Genomic DNA, 16,599 nt, shown 5'->3' with positions numbered 1-16,599 from the left:
ACATGTATCCAACAAGCTGGAAGCTCAGACTTGGGGCTTTCTCACCTTATGGGGAGTCAAAGCCTCACCTCTCTCAGGACACTGCTCTGCTCAGATCCTCTGCTGCTCTGGACAGTGCTCTCCGTAGCCTCCTGTTGGAGCTGGCCACTGCAGAGCTCAACACACCAACTTGTTTGGCCAGGGAGAAGTAAAAGGCCAGAAAGAGGAAATATAACAGAGGTTGTCCTGACTTGTGGTCAGCCTCAGTTGATTTCCGAAATTGTATTTATTAGGTAGCAGGAATTGTAGGCTGCGGCTCAGTACAAGTACACTTACAGATGAAACAGAAATTAGGAGGAGGTAAACATCAATTCCTATCATAGCCTCTTATAATTCGATCTTCCCAAACTAGGACTCCACATCCATAGTTTCTCCTTGCTTTCCACTCCTGAAATTAGCACTCATCCCAGTCCATTCATCCCTGTTCCTATAAAGCAAGTAGCAGAAATTGCATGTGGGGACTGAATGGAAGCATTTCTGCCACCAGTTATGGATGGTGAGTGACTGCATGGAGGTCTTTACCCAGTGGTTTGTGTAACCATCTCCATTCAGAAAATTACTTTCAACATAGCACCCAAAAGTTTATTTGGTAACCACCAAACACCATATAAATCATAAACTTAGTTTACTTGGCAGCAGTTAATACTCTAAAGTTTTGAAAAGCCTGTTGATCACTGGAGTTGTATGTGGTAAACACATATTTAAGAAGTATTGCTTTAAAAGTGAGAAATCATCACCTCTCCTCCAGTTCCACACTGTTACTTGGAAGCCAGCTGGAAGCGCCACGACACTAATTCAGGGAGCGAGCCCAGTGCCCTGGATGTATTTCCCTGATGCTCTGAATCAAGCACAGATAAGAATTTCAAAATTTGTGTCTCCTCACACAGCAAATAAGGCACAAGACACCCAGCACAGCGCTTCCAATCCAGCACTACAGTTCACTAACCCAAACTTCGCCATTAAAGCTTCTAGCTCGTAACAGTCATGTAACTTACTGGATCTAACCCCCAAAGCCATATAAAAATTGACAAAAAAAAAGTCAGGAACAAATATGATGCTTTAGATTTATAGCCTGTCTTATTTCAGGCAACCTTTCTTTTGCAGGCTAACCTTACAGAGCTGCTGTCATCTCCGCATTACCAGTTCTATTCTAGCAATGTCTTAGCTTGTTTTCTAAATAAACCGAAGCTGTTTAAGAAAAGCTATCTATGTCAAGATTGGCAATATATCTGACTTCTGATAAAAAGACAGGACACCTATGCTCTTGAAAAGGGTTTACAACTTCAATAAAAGGATATATTAAGTTAATTTGGGTCAATAAAAAATATAAAGGCAGGAGACACTTGTGAGCTACACAGGTACACTTCACAATGACTGCCAGGCTGCAGAGTTACTCGACAGTAGCCCTGAAGATACACTACTATTGGTCTCCATTTATGAATCTGAATTGAAATACAACATCTCCAAGTATTTTAGTGTTGACATTGTAACAGCTGCACTTTGAGGCAATAAGGACTGTGAGGTAAACATATTTAGAGACTTAAAATGCTTTTTTTTCTTTAAGTTTTAGCATCCTAAATAAAGCAAGGAGATACATTATTTATAGCATACGATTATTTGTAGAAAGCAAACCAATAATCATTGGATAATAAAAGGAATTAATTGCACTGCTCTGTCAATCTGTAAACAAACTTTCCATGATCTAAGTTTTTTCACGTAGGCAATCTCAAACGCCCTTTTATATAATAAAATGAATCAGTTTATGCATGCTTTTTTTTTGCAGTTTAGTCAGTACCTTTTCCTGAGATATCCTGTTTTGATATAAATTAATGACTGCTGTGACAAGACTGAGGGGAGAGAGACTGCCAAGAGGCATCCCAGCCAAATCACCTTTTTGCTATTGAAAGAAAAACACCATTTTGGCTTTTGTGTTTCACTTCAATATAAACAAAGCTGTCATGAATACTGTAGCGCTACAACAATAGCAGTACTCCTGAGATTATCTAATTTTATTGCCCCAGCATTACTCAAGGGAAGTCGAAGGCAAAGCTATACAAGTAAATTGTTGATTAGCTCGGTTCCTGCTGCAGAAGATGCAGCACGGCAATCAGGATATAAAATTTGTTTATAATTATTGGTGAAGAGCTACTGCTGAAACTATCCATATCTGCATACTCTTTATACTTGCACCTGAGAGAGACACTTATCAAGAGAAGAGATTGCAATTGCACTTCCTCCAATTTAGCAGATTGTTATGAAGACTTGGCTTAAACATAAAGCTGCTGCTACAATACATGAATGAGCAGGACAAAATGCATGAGCGTACATATTTAGTAACTACCAGAAATAGGAAACAAGACTGAGATTTCTGCTATACTCTTACCTCCTCTCCAGCCTCTGACCCAGGTTCTATTTAACCTCATCTGCAAGAATGCTTAACAGCTGCGTGTTTACTGCTGAACTAATTTTGAACTTTCACGTGCATTTATTTCTCTCAATTCCAGGTTGTCCACTACCCTTTCCAGCCTCACTGCAATATTGGTTGGCCCTCATTTATATGGTACAGCTTCCTGCAGCGCTGTGCCCTGCAAGTGCATGCCTCCCACTAGCACTCAAATCCATCTCTCACCATAGCGTGACTCCCTTCTAATCCAGGCTTTGAAGTACAGCTTCAGAAGATGCATAAACCTAACATAGTCTTACAGTTTAAGCTTTCAGACCCTGCCTACACCACGTTTTCTCAAATTATCCCTCCAGAATTCCAGCTAAGTAAGAGATGATTGCAAATAGGGGCTGTACATGGATCACAGAGAGAACTCCAGACTCCTTAAGGAGAAGGCTAAGCAGCTGGTTCCTATTTGGCCCCTAACAGTCAAGCAAGTAGTAGTACTATCTCAGCTACTTGCATTCACAAGTTCTATAGTGGTTTTCTTTCTAGGCACGTAGGTAGGGGAAAAAAAAGGCATATGGGAGAAAGACGGCAGGATTTCAGAGAAGCCATGAACATGGCCTTGGGTAAAAGAGCAATGGAAAAAATGCGAGCATTCCGTCCAGATTTGAAGTAGTATTCTATCAAACAGGCATTCCACAGTAACCGTCCAAAAGCTAACCAGTAAAATATTTTTCCTGTCTTTCAGAAGAGCCTCAAAGCATCACCACGTCAAAACTAACAGCCTGAAATCTAGTTCAGCTATGTATTTGCCATAGTTTTGTAGTGATTTAAGCGATTATGTAAGATTATGATTTTTAATAAGAAAACAACAACTTTATTTTATCTGTTTTATCTACAGTTTTTCTAATGCATTTAAAAACCATGGGAAATGTGGAAAGGTTGGAAGAAAGCCCCCTCAGCTTATACTGCTGTTGTAGGGTTCTGTGTCTGACCGCATCTCACCTAGTGGAATTTTAGAACTGGGAAGTCCAGACATTTGGCAGCTCAGGTTACATTACTTTTCAGTTCTGGCGTATGCTTTAAGCTTCCCACTTCCTTCTTCAGGACATTAAGCAAAGTTCTAGAACTATCCAAAATCTTCATGTAAGCAGCTTCAGTTTCAGCAAGAATTTTATCAAGCTCATTCCGCGAAGCTACCTTCTGAGCCAAGTTTTCACACACACACTCCAACTGTTCATTCAGAACTTGAATTTCACGCTGGAGTTTACTTTTTTCCTCTTCTGCTTGTTGGATCTGTTTGTTCAGCTCCTCTTTTTGCATACACAAGTCTTCAATACACTTGACAAGCTCATTGTTGTAACCCTGAAGAACAGCTCCCTGCTGCGTCATCCTTCAGTCTCGTCCCTGAGCCCTCCAATGGCTTCCTGAGGTCCCCTCTCAGCAACTGCCTTCTGCAGGTTAACACAAAAACAAGAACAAAAAGAAAACTATGTAACAGAGTTACTGTGCCTGACACTATGCTTAAACAGAGTCAAGGGGAAAGATGCGCTGCTACAGGCCAGTAGGCCAGTTCTGAGGTGTGCTCTGTCACTTCTCTTTCCAGAAAGGAGGCAGGACAAGATGCAGGCTCTACATCATAGTGTGGTTTGGACTGGAAGGGACCCTAAAGACTACCAGTTCCAACTCCCTGCCATGGGTAGTGCTGCCCCCACCAGCTCAGGCCGCCCAAGGCCCCGTCCAACCCGGCCTTGAGCACCTCCGGGGATGAGGCATCTACAGCTTCCCTGGGCAGCCTGTGCCAGCGCCTTCACTGCTCCCTCAGCAAAAAAGTTCCCTAGCATCTAATCTGAATCTCCCCTCTTTTAGTTTAAAACTGTTCTCCCTCATCCTATCACTACCTATCTACCCGTGTAAAAAAGCTTATTTCCCTCCTGCTTTTAAGCTCCTTTAAGCATTGGGAGGTCACTATCAGACCTCCCCAGAGCCTTCTCTTCCCCAGGCTGAACAGCCCCAGCTCCCTCAGCTTTTCTTCATAGGCGAGGTGCCGCAGCCCTAGGAGCATCCTCGTGGCCTCCTCTGGATCCGCTCCAACAGCTCCGCATCGTTCCTGTGCCGGGTCCCGGGGCTGTGCGCGCTACTCGCGCCAGACCCGTGTCGGCCGTACACGTTCACCGCCGCCGGACCCGGCCCAGCGCAGTCACGTGACCGCGGGGTGCCGCCGGCCCTCAGCGCCCCTCACGGTCACCCGCTCCCCCCACGCGTGGGGTGGCCGAGCCCCGCCGCCACCGCCTCAGGTGGAACTGCGACGGAAGGAGAGAGGCGGCCCGGCCCGCCGACTCCCCAGGGACATTTTAACAACCTCTCCCCACCGAGCGCCTCTCGCAGAGCCCAACGTACACAAAATGGCTCCTGCCTATACATCAAGGCGCCGGGCGGAAGGGGAGGGGGGGAGGTGAGGGGAGACCTTCCCTTTCCTATCCCCCCCTCCCCGCCAGTCCTCTCGCCGTCCCCCCCGTCGCCCCCACCTGCGTGGCGCTGCCGCCCGCTCGGCTCGCACCGGCCGCCCTGCCGCGGGGCTCCCCTCGGCGCCGCGCTCCCTTCGCGCGGCCCCCGGGCGCTCCCCTCGGCCAATCAGCCGCGCCCCGCCAACGGCCGCGCCGAGCGGGAGCGCTGCCGAGCCGTGGGGCGAGGGGTCACGGAAATAGCCGAGCAGTTCCGAAGGCGGCGTCACCCTGACGGGAGCGTGAAAGCCTCTCTACGGAAATAACCGATGTTTTCCGAAGACAGGTAGCGTTCGGGAGAGGAGGACGAGGCGGGCCTGCCGGACGGAGGGGGGGAGAAAGGGGGAGAGTTACGGAACGAGCCGATGTTTGCCGAAGGGAGAGACTGAAGGGCGTTGCGCTCGGCGGAGATAGCCGATGTTTGCCGAAGGCAGAGTCGCCCGAGAGCAAAGGGGACAGAGGGGACGGAGCGCGTCGGAAAGAGCCGAAAAGAGCCGACGTTAACCGAGCGCGGCGTCGCCCGAGTTTCCCGGATGTAGTTGGAGGAGCGGCGGCGACGGCGGCGGCGGGCGCAGCGGGGGGAGGAGGCGGCCGCGGCGGCAGCGACGGAGTCCGCGCTCCCGGAGCGCCTCAGCGGGGCCGAGCTGCCGGCGTCTCCCCTCAGGCTGCGCGCGGCGGAGATGGGCCCGTGAGCGCTGCTCCCAGCCCAGCTGCCGAGCCGCCCCCTCCCTCCCTGCCCCCTCCCTGCCCCCGGTCGGCGGCGAGGCGGAGCGCCGCTCCCCTCCTCCCCCCTTGGCGCCCGTGGCCCGGCCGCGGCCGTCCCTTCCTGGTCCCCTCACACTCACACACACAGGCCGGGCATTGATGGTAATGTATGCGAGGAAACAGCAGAGACTCAGTGATGGGTAAATCCCCTCCTCCCCCCCCGGCCCCGGCCCCGCGGCTCTCCCCCCGCCTCCGCCATGTTTGGGCCCCTTCCCGGCGGCCGGTAACGGCCCTCGCTAACGCCTCTCTCTCTCTTTCTCTCGCCTTCTCCGCAGCTGTCACGACCGCAGGGGGGACTCGCAGCCCTACCAGGTACCGCCGCGCCGGCCGCTAGGCCCGGGAGGAGGAGCAGGGGAGGGAAGGGGGGGGAGCTACTCCAGCCCAGGCTTCGGCCGCCGCCGCAGGCCGCGCTGCCCCGCGCGGCTCCCGCCCGGCCCGCGGCGGCCCCTCGGGCCCGAGGGGTGGGGAAGGGGGGAGGTGGCGGCCAACAGCCGGGGGAGCGGGGCCGCCGCACCGCTGCGAGGGCCGGGCCGGGAGGAGAGGCCTAGCGCGGGGCCGGGGCCTAGCAGCCGGGAGGGTGCGAGCCCAGGGGCGGGAGAGCGCGGCGGGGTCACGGGCGGAGGAGCCGAGAGCCGGGGTGAGGCGAGTGTTTGCCTCCTAAAAACAAAAGGCGGCTTGTTCGCCCCCCGCCCCCCTCCCCAAGGCCCTTCTTCTCCCCAAAACTGCTGCTGCACACTGTAACCTGAGCAGGGCATGATTTTAGACCCTGAACTGGGGTTGCCAGTAAGGCTTCATTTCTACAGTTGCCAGCTGCTAGATGTGTTCAAAAACATCAGATCCTCTAGCTTTTGACAATAACTTCAATTTAAATACAGTGAATCCCATATTCTTCTGCCTTGTCCATGGAAAAAAAAAAAATTACACCCTGAGGAGGGTGTGATTCTGAGGAACGCTGTGTGTTGTGATACTGCTCTTCCTAGGGCACATAACTGAACCGTTTTATTACATTTCTGAGTGTTTCTATCACTGTGAAGTGTCATCTGACAGTCCGAGGCAGCTGTCAGTGACTGTTCATGTAAATGTAAACACTTGCCACTCAGAAGCTCACTCTGCAGAATAGAGCAGGTCAAAAAGACGCAGAACATGTTAGTTTTGGTAAACATTTCAAAGTGAATTGTCACATTACATGTTTTATCCTCTCATGCCCCCCCCTCAAATTCTAGGTTTTTATTGTATCTGTTATGGGGTTGCTAGTACTGAAGTCGGTCTGTAGAAGTTTAAGGTAGAGGTGAAAGGAAGTGGTCTCCATTATGGTATGGGAATTTACAGCTTACTCTGATTCAATGTAACTTTCTGTTTATTTCTTTAATACCAGCTGCACTTGTGCTTATTTTGAGTGCCAGACTGTTGTAGTCCGCTTACTGCTTAAAGTATGCAGTCCCTCACTGAAAAGATAAGAAGAAATTAGGGTCATCTTAACAGCAAATGTTACGTTGGATGTCGTGGTGGGAGCAAATGGTTTCAGTCCTAATTAGAGAACTTGTTGCTTTAATGTAGGTAATTAAAATTAGGAGGACTGATGGTGGTTGTTTAAATGGGAAATGAAAATTAATTACTTCAAAAAGTATTTTGGAAAAAGATCTAAAATTTACGGCTGATGTTAAAATGTTCTCTCTGTAGCTTTATATGTAATGTAAATACCTGTTCTCTTGTGATCTGTTTCAGGCTCTTAAGTACTCATCCAAGAGTCACCCAAGTGGTGGTGATCATCGTCATGACAAGATGCGAGACACCACAGATCCTTCACCGCCAAATAAAATGTTGCGGCGCTCTGATAGCCCTGAAAACAAATACGGTGACAACACAGGGCACAGTAAAGCAAAAAGTGTGCATACTCACAGAGTTAGAGAGAGGGATGGTGGTGAGTTATCTTTAATTAACCTTTATTTAAGCAATTACTACTTTCTCGTAAAATTAAGCAGTTGTCACTCAGGTGGAGGGAGCGTTGTGCTCCATGATGTTCTTTGATGCTTGGAAGACTACAGTGAAACCAAAAACCATGTTTCCTTGGAAGTAGGCATTGTAATACCTGTTAGGTGTCTTATTTTTACGGGTATGATAGTTTTTGTTTAAACCACAAAGATTAAATTAACTTTTTTTTTTTTTAAATTAGCGTGTCTGACTTATTTCAGACGTACTGCAACATTCAATAAGATGAAACCATATTCTAGATTTTTCACTGGTATTGGCAGTCTTAGAGGCTTAAATTGTTATTTTTTAAAAATAATTTTATATTTTTGCAATGTAGTTTTGTGCTTCCTAGACTACACCCTGTAAAATGATTAAAAAAAAAAAAAAAAACAAAAAAAAACAAAAAACTTTGTATCTAGTTGCTGTGTAGAACTCCTAACAATCTTAAAATTATCATCAAAGATAGCACTTTGTACAGTATCTCTTGAAAGAAGCTTAGAGTCAGGTAGCCTCCCTTTGCAGTGTAATTTGGATGGTAATAGCATGCTCAGAAGTTTTAAACTGATGTTATTTTTCTATTCCTACCTCTTAAAAACATGAAGAGTAGGGTTTTCCTTTTAAAAAAAGACAATAACAGCAGGAGGTTAGAAAAGCTTGTTACTGACTGAGTTTGGAAGCCTCTTTTTGTAAGTATTATATTTGTTCTTTGTATCAGGTTATAAAGTATTCAGGTAGAGAACTTGAGACAAAGAAGCACTGATAAAAGTTCTATATAAAGTTAACAACCTGTGATGTACAGATGTATTTATTGCTGCAGTATTGTTACTCGTTAAAGTAACAAAGAAAATATCTTTGTCTCCTTTAGAATATATTAGTTCCATACTACAAGTCTATTTATCATGCTCAAGTGTCCTTACAGTTCTTAAGTTTTCCCACTTCTGGAGATTAACAGTAGAACACTGATAATGAGATATTACTGTGTGGAAGGTTTGCGAAGACATGCAGCGTTTATTAGTACACTGCTTTTCATTATATTTGCTCATACTTGAAAGTGCAGTAATCTCAGAATGAAATGCATGTGCAAAACCGGTAGGCTACTATTCCACGTTACTTTCCAAGACACACAAGTGCCTTCTCTTTCTTGTTTGCCTGTCCAGAGGTGCTTGTCCTACCTCCTCCTTCAACTCTGCTGAGTTCTGGTACAGTCAGTAACTCTATTGCAGTGAATCTACCTTTAGTGGAGTTATGCGTATATGTCAACACCTGGAGGATGAGATGGGGAGCATATTTGCTTATTTTAGTACTAAAATTGTTTTCGAGGATAGAAAGCAGATCCTAAAGCTCTCACTGAGTCTGGCTGGACTGAATAGTTGATGAGTGATCTGAGTTGTGGATGTAGACAGTAATGATGGAGGAAAAGGAATTATTTGTAGCTTTGTAAATGTAAAGAACACTGTCCCACTGCTGTTAACGCAGTGAAAAATATCCTTTATTCTACCTGAAAGTGGTCTTCTCTAAATTATACATCAGTGGACTGGGAGAAGGAAGTAGCCTTAAACAGTTTGAGGGAAGTTAGTAATTTTGAAAGAGCATCTCTGCTATCTATATTAATGAAGCTGTGACTTTTCTTGTGTGTGTGTTCTTAATAAGGTTAGTTTGGTGCCAGTTTCAGCGTTCTAGCACGTACTCGAAACAACCAGAGTTAAGTACTGTGTATTGCTGAGCAGGTGTGAGCCAGGAGAATGTCAGCTTTGTCTTCCAGAGTAACTCCTCGCAAGTTTGAAGTTGTTGCATCTTATTTTCTATGTTCCAGTAAGATTTACTGAATCTTTCTGTCAGTATGAATTAAAGGTAGGTGCTAGGATGTAGGTGAACATGGACACTTGCATGTTGCTGATACCCAAAAGAGGCAATCTAATAGTTTGCAATGTTCTTCATCAAATTACATTGAGCTGCTGGTTTTTGTTTTTTTTTTTTTTTTTTGTGATGTTCCCTCAGTTTTGCAGGTACAGATGTACCTTGGGGGAAATAAGAAAAATCTTGCTCTGTTTAAATGAGTAGATAACAACTTTACAAAAAGGAATGCTACAAGTTTTCATCGCTGTTGTACTGTGACTTAGTTTTTTCAACACTTTGGAGTGACTTCTGGGGAAAAAAAGAGGTTTGTTTGTTCTTGTAATTTTATTTTAAAATGAGTAGTGCTTGATTTGAAACTATTGCAAAAGTATTACTGCCTTCCTGTGATCTAGCTGAATTTAGCAAAACAAACCTCATTGAAAAATCTCCAGTATTTATTTCCCCAGACTGCATTGAAGCCCCAAATAAGTAATCTCTTTTTTTCTTATCCCTTAGAAAGCAGATCAGAACAGAAATGGGGGGTATTACTGCTGAATGTAAAGATGAATTAATGTGATCTGCTGCCTTTCAAGTTAGTGTTTAAGAAGTGTTTAAGACTCCTAATATCACCTGTACTAAATTTTGCTCTGAAGTGATAGAAAAAGGCAACTCATCCAGAATGCTGATGGGTGCTGGGGACTCACTTAGTCCTGATAGGCTCGCTTTCTTGTGGTAGACAGAAATGACTAACCCTCGTTTAAGGATTTAAATATACACACAACACCAAAGAGTTGTGATTAAATTGATTTAAAATGAATAAAAGAAATGTTAGAGTCCTCCCACTGTGAACAGCTTTGCTACCTGTGTAAAGGTATTTATATCTTATACTGGGAATCTTTTTTATTTGTAGAAATGTATCCGTAAGAAATTTTATTGATTATTGATAATCAATGTTTGATTAGTAATTAAGGTTTTAGAACTTGGGTTAAGAGTAGGCCCTCCATACTGACACAGTGCAAACAAAGCATTTTTCAGAGTTGCTTCCTACATGGTGTCTGTGGAAAGAGAACATGTACAGAGACATTTGTTTCTCTGGAGAGAGACTTCCAAGTTTGTCTTGTATTAATGGTAAGGTACGTGCAAGTTTTTATCACATCCCTTGTTTCTGAAGAGTTCTTGTAAGTCTAACATATCAGAGTGCTGGAATAACTTTGTTCTTGCTTTCAGGTCCCTGTGCATGAGGATATTATCTGTATGTGCAGGGCTTTGAAATCTAATGAACAGCCACCCCCTTCTGTGTATCTCTTATTTCTAGGTCAGCTGCTGTAGGCAACGGTGGAGTTGTTAGACATTAGGAGTCTTAGGAGACCAACTCAAGTGTGAAGTTCCTTAACAGTAACAAGTAGGGAGTTACAGCAAGCATTGTTTACAGGGAGTGGAGCTATGACGGGCCTTCTAAATGTGGAAGAGTGTTTCCATTGAAGAGAAAAGGGAATCACAAAGATTTTAACGTTATAGTGCCCAGGGATGGCGGATGATCTTTGTAAGTCTTTTCAAAGGTATAAACGAGGTAGTGATAATGTGGAAAGTACAGGAAACTGAAAACAAAGCGGTCAGGTATGTAGGGTAGCTTTGGGAATGCTGTGAGGGGGGAGATGTGTGTGTATATATACATGCATCATTTAGGAGTGAAAGCAAAGAGGTGGCCTTCATGGTTTTTGTTTTGTTTTTTAAATGATATTTCTTCTGACTTAAAGCTTTATGTGCCAGGTGACCAACAAGTGATAGCAAAGAAATGTAGCAAAACTTCGTGCAAATAAAAATAATTCAGTTTAGTTAGTTGATGTACACAGTTGTTCCTTACAGTGCAGATAACTGAGTATTTCTCTACATTCATCGTTAGGAGACTTCAAAACAAATGTGTTCTTCATGTAAAGGTCTTAACAGATTCTTTAAAAGAAATGGAGAGCACGAGTATAAGCAACGTGGATTATTTAGCTAGACTGTATGCTGTAGTATCACCAAGGTTGGAAAAGACCTACAACATCATCCAGTCCATCCGTCCGCCTATCACCAAGAGTTTTCACTAAACCATGTCTTTCAACACAACGTCTAAACATTCCTTGAACACCTCCAGGGTCGGTGACTCCCCCACCTCCCTGGGCAGCCCATTCCAGTGCCTGACCACTCTTTCGGAGAAGTAGTATTTCCTAATGTCCAGCCTGAATCTCCCCTGGTGCAACTTGAGGCCATTCCCTCTAGTTCTGTGCATGCTGTTTTCATGAAATTTGATTATAATTTATTATTTAAATTCCAAAATATAATCAAAAGTGAGTGTTTCTTTTGCATGCTTTTTAAACTGGCAGTTAAGAATACTCTCAGTAACCGCTCTCTCTGCTCTCTGCTAAGATTCATAATTGAACTTCTGTTGGAGCCTGTGTGGAATATTGTGTGCATTCCTAGTTTTGAAGAATTTTGGTGGGAGCTTGTGCCATGAATTATCCTGCATTGCTTTTAGTGGTTCCTGAAGGAGTCTGGAGTCCTTGTTGCAGAAGGAGTGCTCAACATCTGGAAGCAGGAAGTGAACTTTTCTTTCATGTGTTAGCAACCCTTGCAGCAGACCAGGACTAGAAGCTAACCGTTGGTTTCATTAGCATCATCATTAGTTAGCCGGCAGAAATGAATGGCATTAGGGCAGGTGGAAGAGAGTGGAAGCTGCCTGGGCAGCATGCATTGCAAAGAGGAAATTAAAGGGCTGCTGAAAAGGGGGAAGTCTGAGAACAGCGAAACATAGTGCAGAGCAAAGGGTTGAGGAAGCAGATGGAGTAAATGCTAGCAGAAGTCAGTGTTAACTGCTGATAATTGCCTGTTACTGTGAATGCAGTTTCTTCACAGTCACCACTTACCTGGGATGAGCAAAGTCTGCGATCCAGATAAGAGCATGGGTCCTCCATGAAACATGCTTAGAAAACTGCACCTCATCCCCAACTTCAGAGTGGTTTATTTATTTGTAAGCGTAATTGTCAGGACCACTCAAATCTTAAAAGCTTTTTGTTGGATTACAGGAAAATAAAAAAGAGATGGAAAAGGTAGTTTTCTGTAGTTTTCTTTCAGTCTCTAATTTAGAATAAAAGCTTTCTCATATGTCTCACTCGTAGTAGATCCTTCAGTTGGTGATAGTTAATTTTAAGAGTTTGCTATAAAAGTTTGGAAATCATAGATAATACAATTGTAGAGGATGGAAAATAGCTTCAGATTTGCTCTCTGTGCTAAACAATGTTTTTGAAGTGACTTATTGCTGGATCAGTTGTATTAGTTTTTGATTACGATTTGATGGTTAAGGCTTTGTTTTTTTTTTTTTACTCTGCTGTGAGAATCTCAGAAAAAAATGGGAAAGTGTAATAATAGTATCACAGATATACCTTGTGTTTACAGTTCTTTAGTTTGAGGTTCAGAATGTTGATGTTCAAAATTACTTTTGAAAACTATCTGCAAAGCTTGCTTTTAAAAAGCATAGGTTGGAAGATGCTTTTAGCTTTTTATGCTAATAGTAGTTGGAAGGAATTGTAGCACCAAGATGACGGCATTAAAAGCTAAGACTTGAAGGTGTGCATTTAGATGGGTGAAGTGCTCTGTCTGTTAATGAAGTTCAAGTATCTGATCTAGTTTGAAAGAGTAAAGGCAATGTACTAATGGGAGACGATCCAAAGTGGAAGTTCCAGCACATGGCAACAAGTGATGCTGCTCATTTGCAAGCTGTTGCTGCAGCCAGTTCCCAAAATCTGGATTATGGAGTATTAGGATTATGATGCTGCAAATGTTATTTACCATTCTCATTTACTAGTGTGTGAAATACAGATCTGTAAATAAATAAATTCAGGGTTTCCCTTTGTGACTGATTGGTTTGAAGGAATATGTATCTCTTAGTGTTGTAAGAACTCATAAACATTTTGGATTGTTAAGTGTAATTTGTTTAAGCAATTCTAGTAGCTGGACCTGATAAGCTTTTGCATGCAAGTTTAGTATTTGGAGAAGAAAAGTACCGGCTATGAACAAGGTTTGTTAAATTTGCATACCCCTCGTACATAAAAAGCACACTCCCTTGTGATTAGTTTACCTACTATCGTTCCTTCTGAAGGTTTGCTTTTAGAGAGAGTTTGCAAAAGTGGAGTATGCAGGCTACTGTCCAGGCTTTTATACTTTTGGATTGCTCTTCTGGAAGTGGGAGGCAGCAATGAAAACGGGTAGTTCTGATGAGTTGACTGCTTCCAGGCAACAGTGAAGAGAGCAATTTGTAAATGATGTGGCTTTATTTGCTGGAATTACTCTGTACTTTCTAATGACCTCTGATTAAAGTTGGTGCCTTAACTACTAGTTGGAACATAACTCTTCTCTGAAGAGAAATACTGTTTCTTGACAACTCACATTTTTCTTCCCTGCTGTTTACTCTCTCCATATAGACTGTCAAATAAGCCAGTGTCACTACATTATGCAGAGCTTGCAGACGAAGCTCTTCCTCTGTTCTGACTGAGAGAAGAGGTGATTTCACTGAAATGTGATTTGCCGTCTACAAAGCGTCTTCTAACTCAGTGTGCTGTAATGACTTTGTGGTGGAAAGCAGTAATTCCGTGGCACCGAGCATGCAGCATTAACTACTTTTGTTTTTGAAGTCCGGCTTCTGTACAAGTTTCTCAGGCACTTCCTGGGAAAATCTTTACTCTCAGCGTAGAGAGAAGTTGTTCCTTGTGGAAGTTCTTCAGTTAAGGGGGAAAAAAAAAAGTACTCTGGTTGAAAAACAGTTCTAAACAGCAATGCTGGTAATGCTTTTGTTTTGCCAATGGTTGGTTACAATGTAAAAATGAATTTTGGTCTTAAAGGTAGCACTTGAAGAGAGAAGCGTGCCTTTATGTTGAGGAAGATTGATGTCCTGTTAGCCTTTTCTCTTGAATAAGGAAGGATACCCAAACATGGTTGTGTTGATCTGCAGGTGCTTCTGCTGCAACTTCAGTAAAAGAAGATTCAATTTCCTTTCTTGAAGGCCTTGTGCAGATTCCCTAGAGTGTCTCCTGAGAAGTTCTATTGAGGACGGGTCACTTACAGATGAGTTTGGTGGAAGAATACTGGCAAACTCCCACTATCTAGCTGCAGGTTAATGGGTCTGAAAGAAACACTTTTGTATTCGTTCTTTTTCTCTTGAGCAGCACTTGATTTTTCTTAAAGCTTGAGAGGTTGAAATACAGCTTTTAAGACAATTTACACTTATTTCTGTCTGGAGACTGATGAGAAGTGGACTCTTGGAGCAGTGTTGAAGAATAATGTCCAGTTGAAATGTCTGAATTCCAAGTTACTGGGAAGGGAGGTAAATTGTTGAGTGGATGACTGACAAGAGACCTCATTATTCATTTTTTTATGCTGCCTGGTAAATGCTTGTGGCTTTGACGTGATTCCATGCACGCAGCTGCACTGCAGTGTGTTGGAAAAGAATGAAAGTAAGATACCTTAATACCTGTGTTGATTAGCCCCATTTGGAATAATTAGTTCCTTTGTGTGACTGTTGTCAGAAGAGTTGAAAAGGAACAGCACGTCAAAGTTTAATGCTGTAGTTTTTCTGCTGCATTTTTAAAAACGTACCTAATTTTGTTTCTACAGCAGCAATATGATAAAACGTAACTTACCTGCTTTGTCATCGCTCAGAAAAGGGATGTAGTGCGGTATGACTCCAAGTGACACAGGCAGGGTACTCGGATATGAGCAGTTGGTTTCCAGAGCTAAATTCCTCACCTTAGAGTGCCTGAGGTGCGGCTGGAGTCTTGACAATGTTTTGGGTTTTTTTTCTGTCTAAGCTCTTGTCATTGGTATTTTGTTATTTAGAAGCTGATTTATCTCTGGTGATTCTTACCAACTGAATTTAAACACATAGAGATTTTGAATCAAGAAAATATTATTTATATCATTTTACAGACCAACAGCTGAGAACTTATTTCAAAACTGGTTCCAAAAGTATCATTAAATGTGTTTGTTTTTTTTTTGCTATGCGCGTGGGTTTAATCTTGTACCCAAGTAGAAACATTCTTGTCTCTGAGGAAGGAACTGTAGGATTGTTCATGACTTACCAGTAATCTACAACTGAATGGCAAATAATAGAAACTGTTCAGTAGTACAGAGCTAGCTAAATTATGCAAAAGGGAAAATGCTGATTTCTCTTCAGCTAAAAGTGTTGTGTGAAATGTTACGGGAAGGAGAGTAAGCATTAACAGAAGGAAAACAACTGTGTGCAGCGATGACTCTTAAAACAGATGTGAAACTCCTGACACAATTAAGAGCATAACTGCTGAGTGCAGTGCTAGCCAGAAAGTTACATGATCAGAGGAATATCAACCAGGACTAGACAGAGATTACCTCTCAGTGCTAATGTGACAGCTACTGGAATACAGTCTGTTTTGTTTTTCACAGTTGAGAAAGGATACTGACGAGATTTTCAGAGTAGAGGCAAGGAAATGACTGCAACCGATACTTGGGCATTAGAGGGAGAGATCTGAAGAACTCTCAATTTAGTTACAAAGGAAGCATTTAAGGGTTTATTTAATGAGTAATTGCAGGAAAAAGAAATGGCATAATCAAGAGTTCTTTAAGGTAGCAAGCAGAGATGCAAGCAAAATCCAGTTAATCTAAGTATTCAGAAAATAGGAAAATGGGCTCAATTTTCAGTGTTTTTTAGAACCGATTGGAGTAACTTAACTGTGGTGATTTTTGCAGGGCAGGAAGTTTTAAATCTGAATGATTTCGTTTTCTAAGGTTTTTCTACTGCAGAAAGTTGAAGTAACTGTTCAGAGGTCCATTGGTAGGTAAAACATTAACAAGTATATTTGTAGTGTACATCTGCTAGGCACGTGGCTTTTCAAATTAGAATGGATTAAAAATTGTTAGTTCACTCTCTTAAGTATCCTTCCAGTGATAACTTTTCTTTTTTCGGAGTGGTTGAACTTGGCTCACGGAATGTGAGGATTATGAACCTGTGAATGTGCTTTGCATTGCACTGTAGGATTTGGTCGTACAGAGCGTGCTCTTCGGAGTGCGGTTCTGAGGTCAAGTGAA

At 43.2% G+C, this 16,599-nt stretch overlaps 2 protein-coding genes across 7 annotated transcripts in view; one reads left to right on the top strand and one right to left on the bottom strand.

Moving 5' to 3' along the window:
- Nucleotides 3,280-6,082, bottom strand: LOC110393578 (Sjoegren syndrome nuclear autoantigen 1 homolog). 3 transcript variants are annotated; one of them, XM_021386568.1, is made up of 2 exons: nt 6,007-6,082; nt 3,280-3,882 (listed from the first exon to the last, which is right to left on the bottom strand). In XM_021386568.1, the coding sequence occupies exon 2, from the start codon at nt 3,818-3,820 to the stop codon at nt 3,476-3,478; it is 345 nt and encodes a 114-aa protein (XP_021242243.1). In that variant the 5' UTR covers nt 3,821-3,882; nt 6,007-6,082; the 3' UTR covers nt 3,280-3,475. The 3 variants fall into 3 exon arrangements, with proteins under 3 accessions (XP_021242243.1, XP_021242241.1, XP_021242242.1); XM_021386566.1 differs by lacking the exon at nt 6,007-6,082 and adding an exon at nt 4,957-5,105; XM_021386567.1 differs by lacking the exon at nt 6,007-6,082 and adding an exon at nt 4,829-4,933.
- WAC (WW domain containing adaptor with coiled-coil) overlaps nt 5,098-16,599 on the top strand; it is a 56,815-nt gene continuing 45,313 nt past the window's right edge. The window contains exons 1-3 of one of the 4 annotated variants that reach the window (XM_021386556.1): nt 5,098-5,218; nt 5,973-6,009; nt 7,423-7,618. In XM_021386556.1, coding sequence (XP_021242231.1) covers nt 5,202-5,218; nt 5,973-6,009; nt 7,423-7,618 — 250 coding nt within the window. In that variant the 5' untranslated portion in view covers nt 5,098-5,201. Of the gene's footprint in view, nt 5,219-5,386; nt 5,838-5,972; nt 6,010-7,422; nt 7,619-16,599 lie in introns of those variants that run through there. The other 3 variants (XM_021386557.1, XM_021386554.1, XM_021386553.1) reach the window with 3 other exon arrangements.

This window comes from Numida meleagris, chromosome 2 (assembly GCF_002078875.1).
Source record: "Numida meleagris isolate 19003 breed g44 Domestic line chromosome 2, NumMel1.0, whole genome shotgun sequence".
Lineage (NCBI taxonomy): Eukaryota > Metazoa > Chordata > Aves > Galliformes > Numididae > Numida > Numida meleagris.
The sequence above is the reverse complement of the archived record's forward strand: the minus strand, read 5'-3'. Positions and strand labels throughout refer to the sequence as shown.

Bases quoted from the DNA above. Each gene is read 5' to 3' on its own strand.
- LOC110393578 (XM_021386568.1), bottom strand. From the start codon at position 3,820: ATGACGCAGCAGGGAGCTGTTCTTCAGGGTTACAACAATGAGCTTGTC.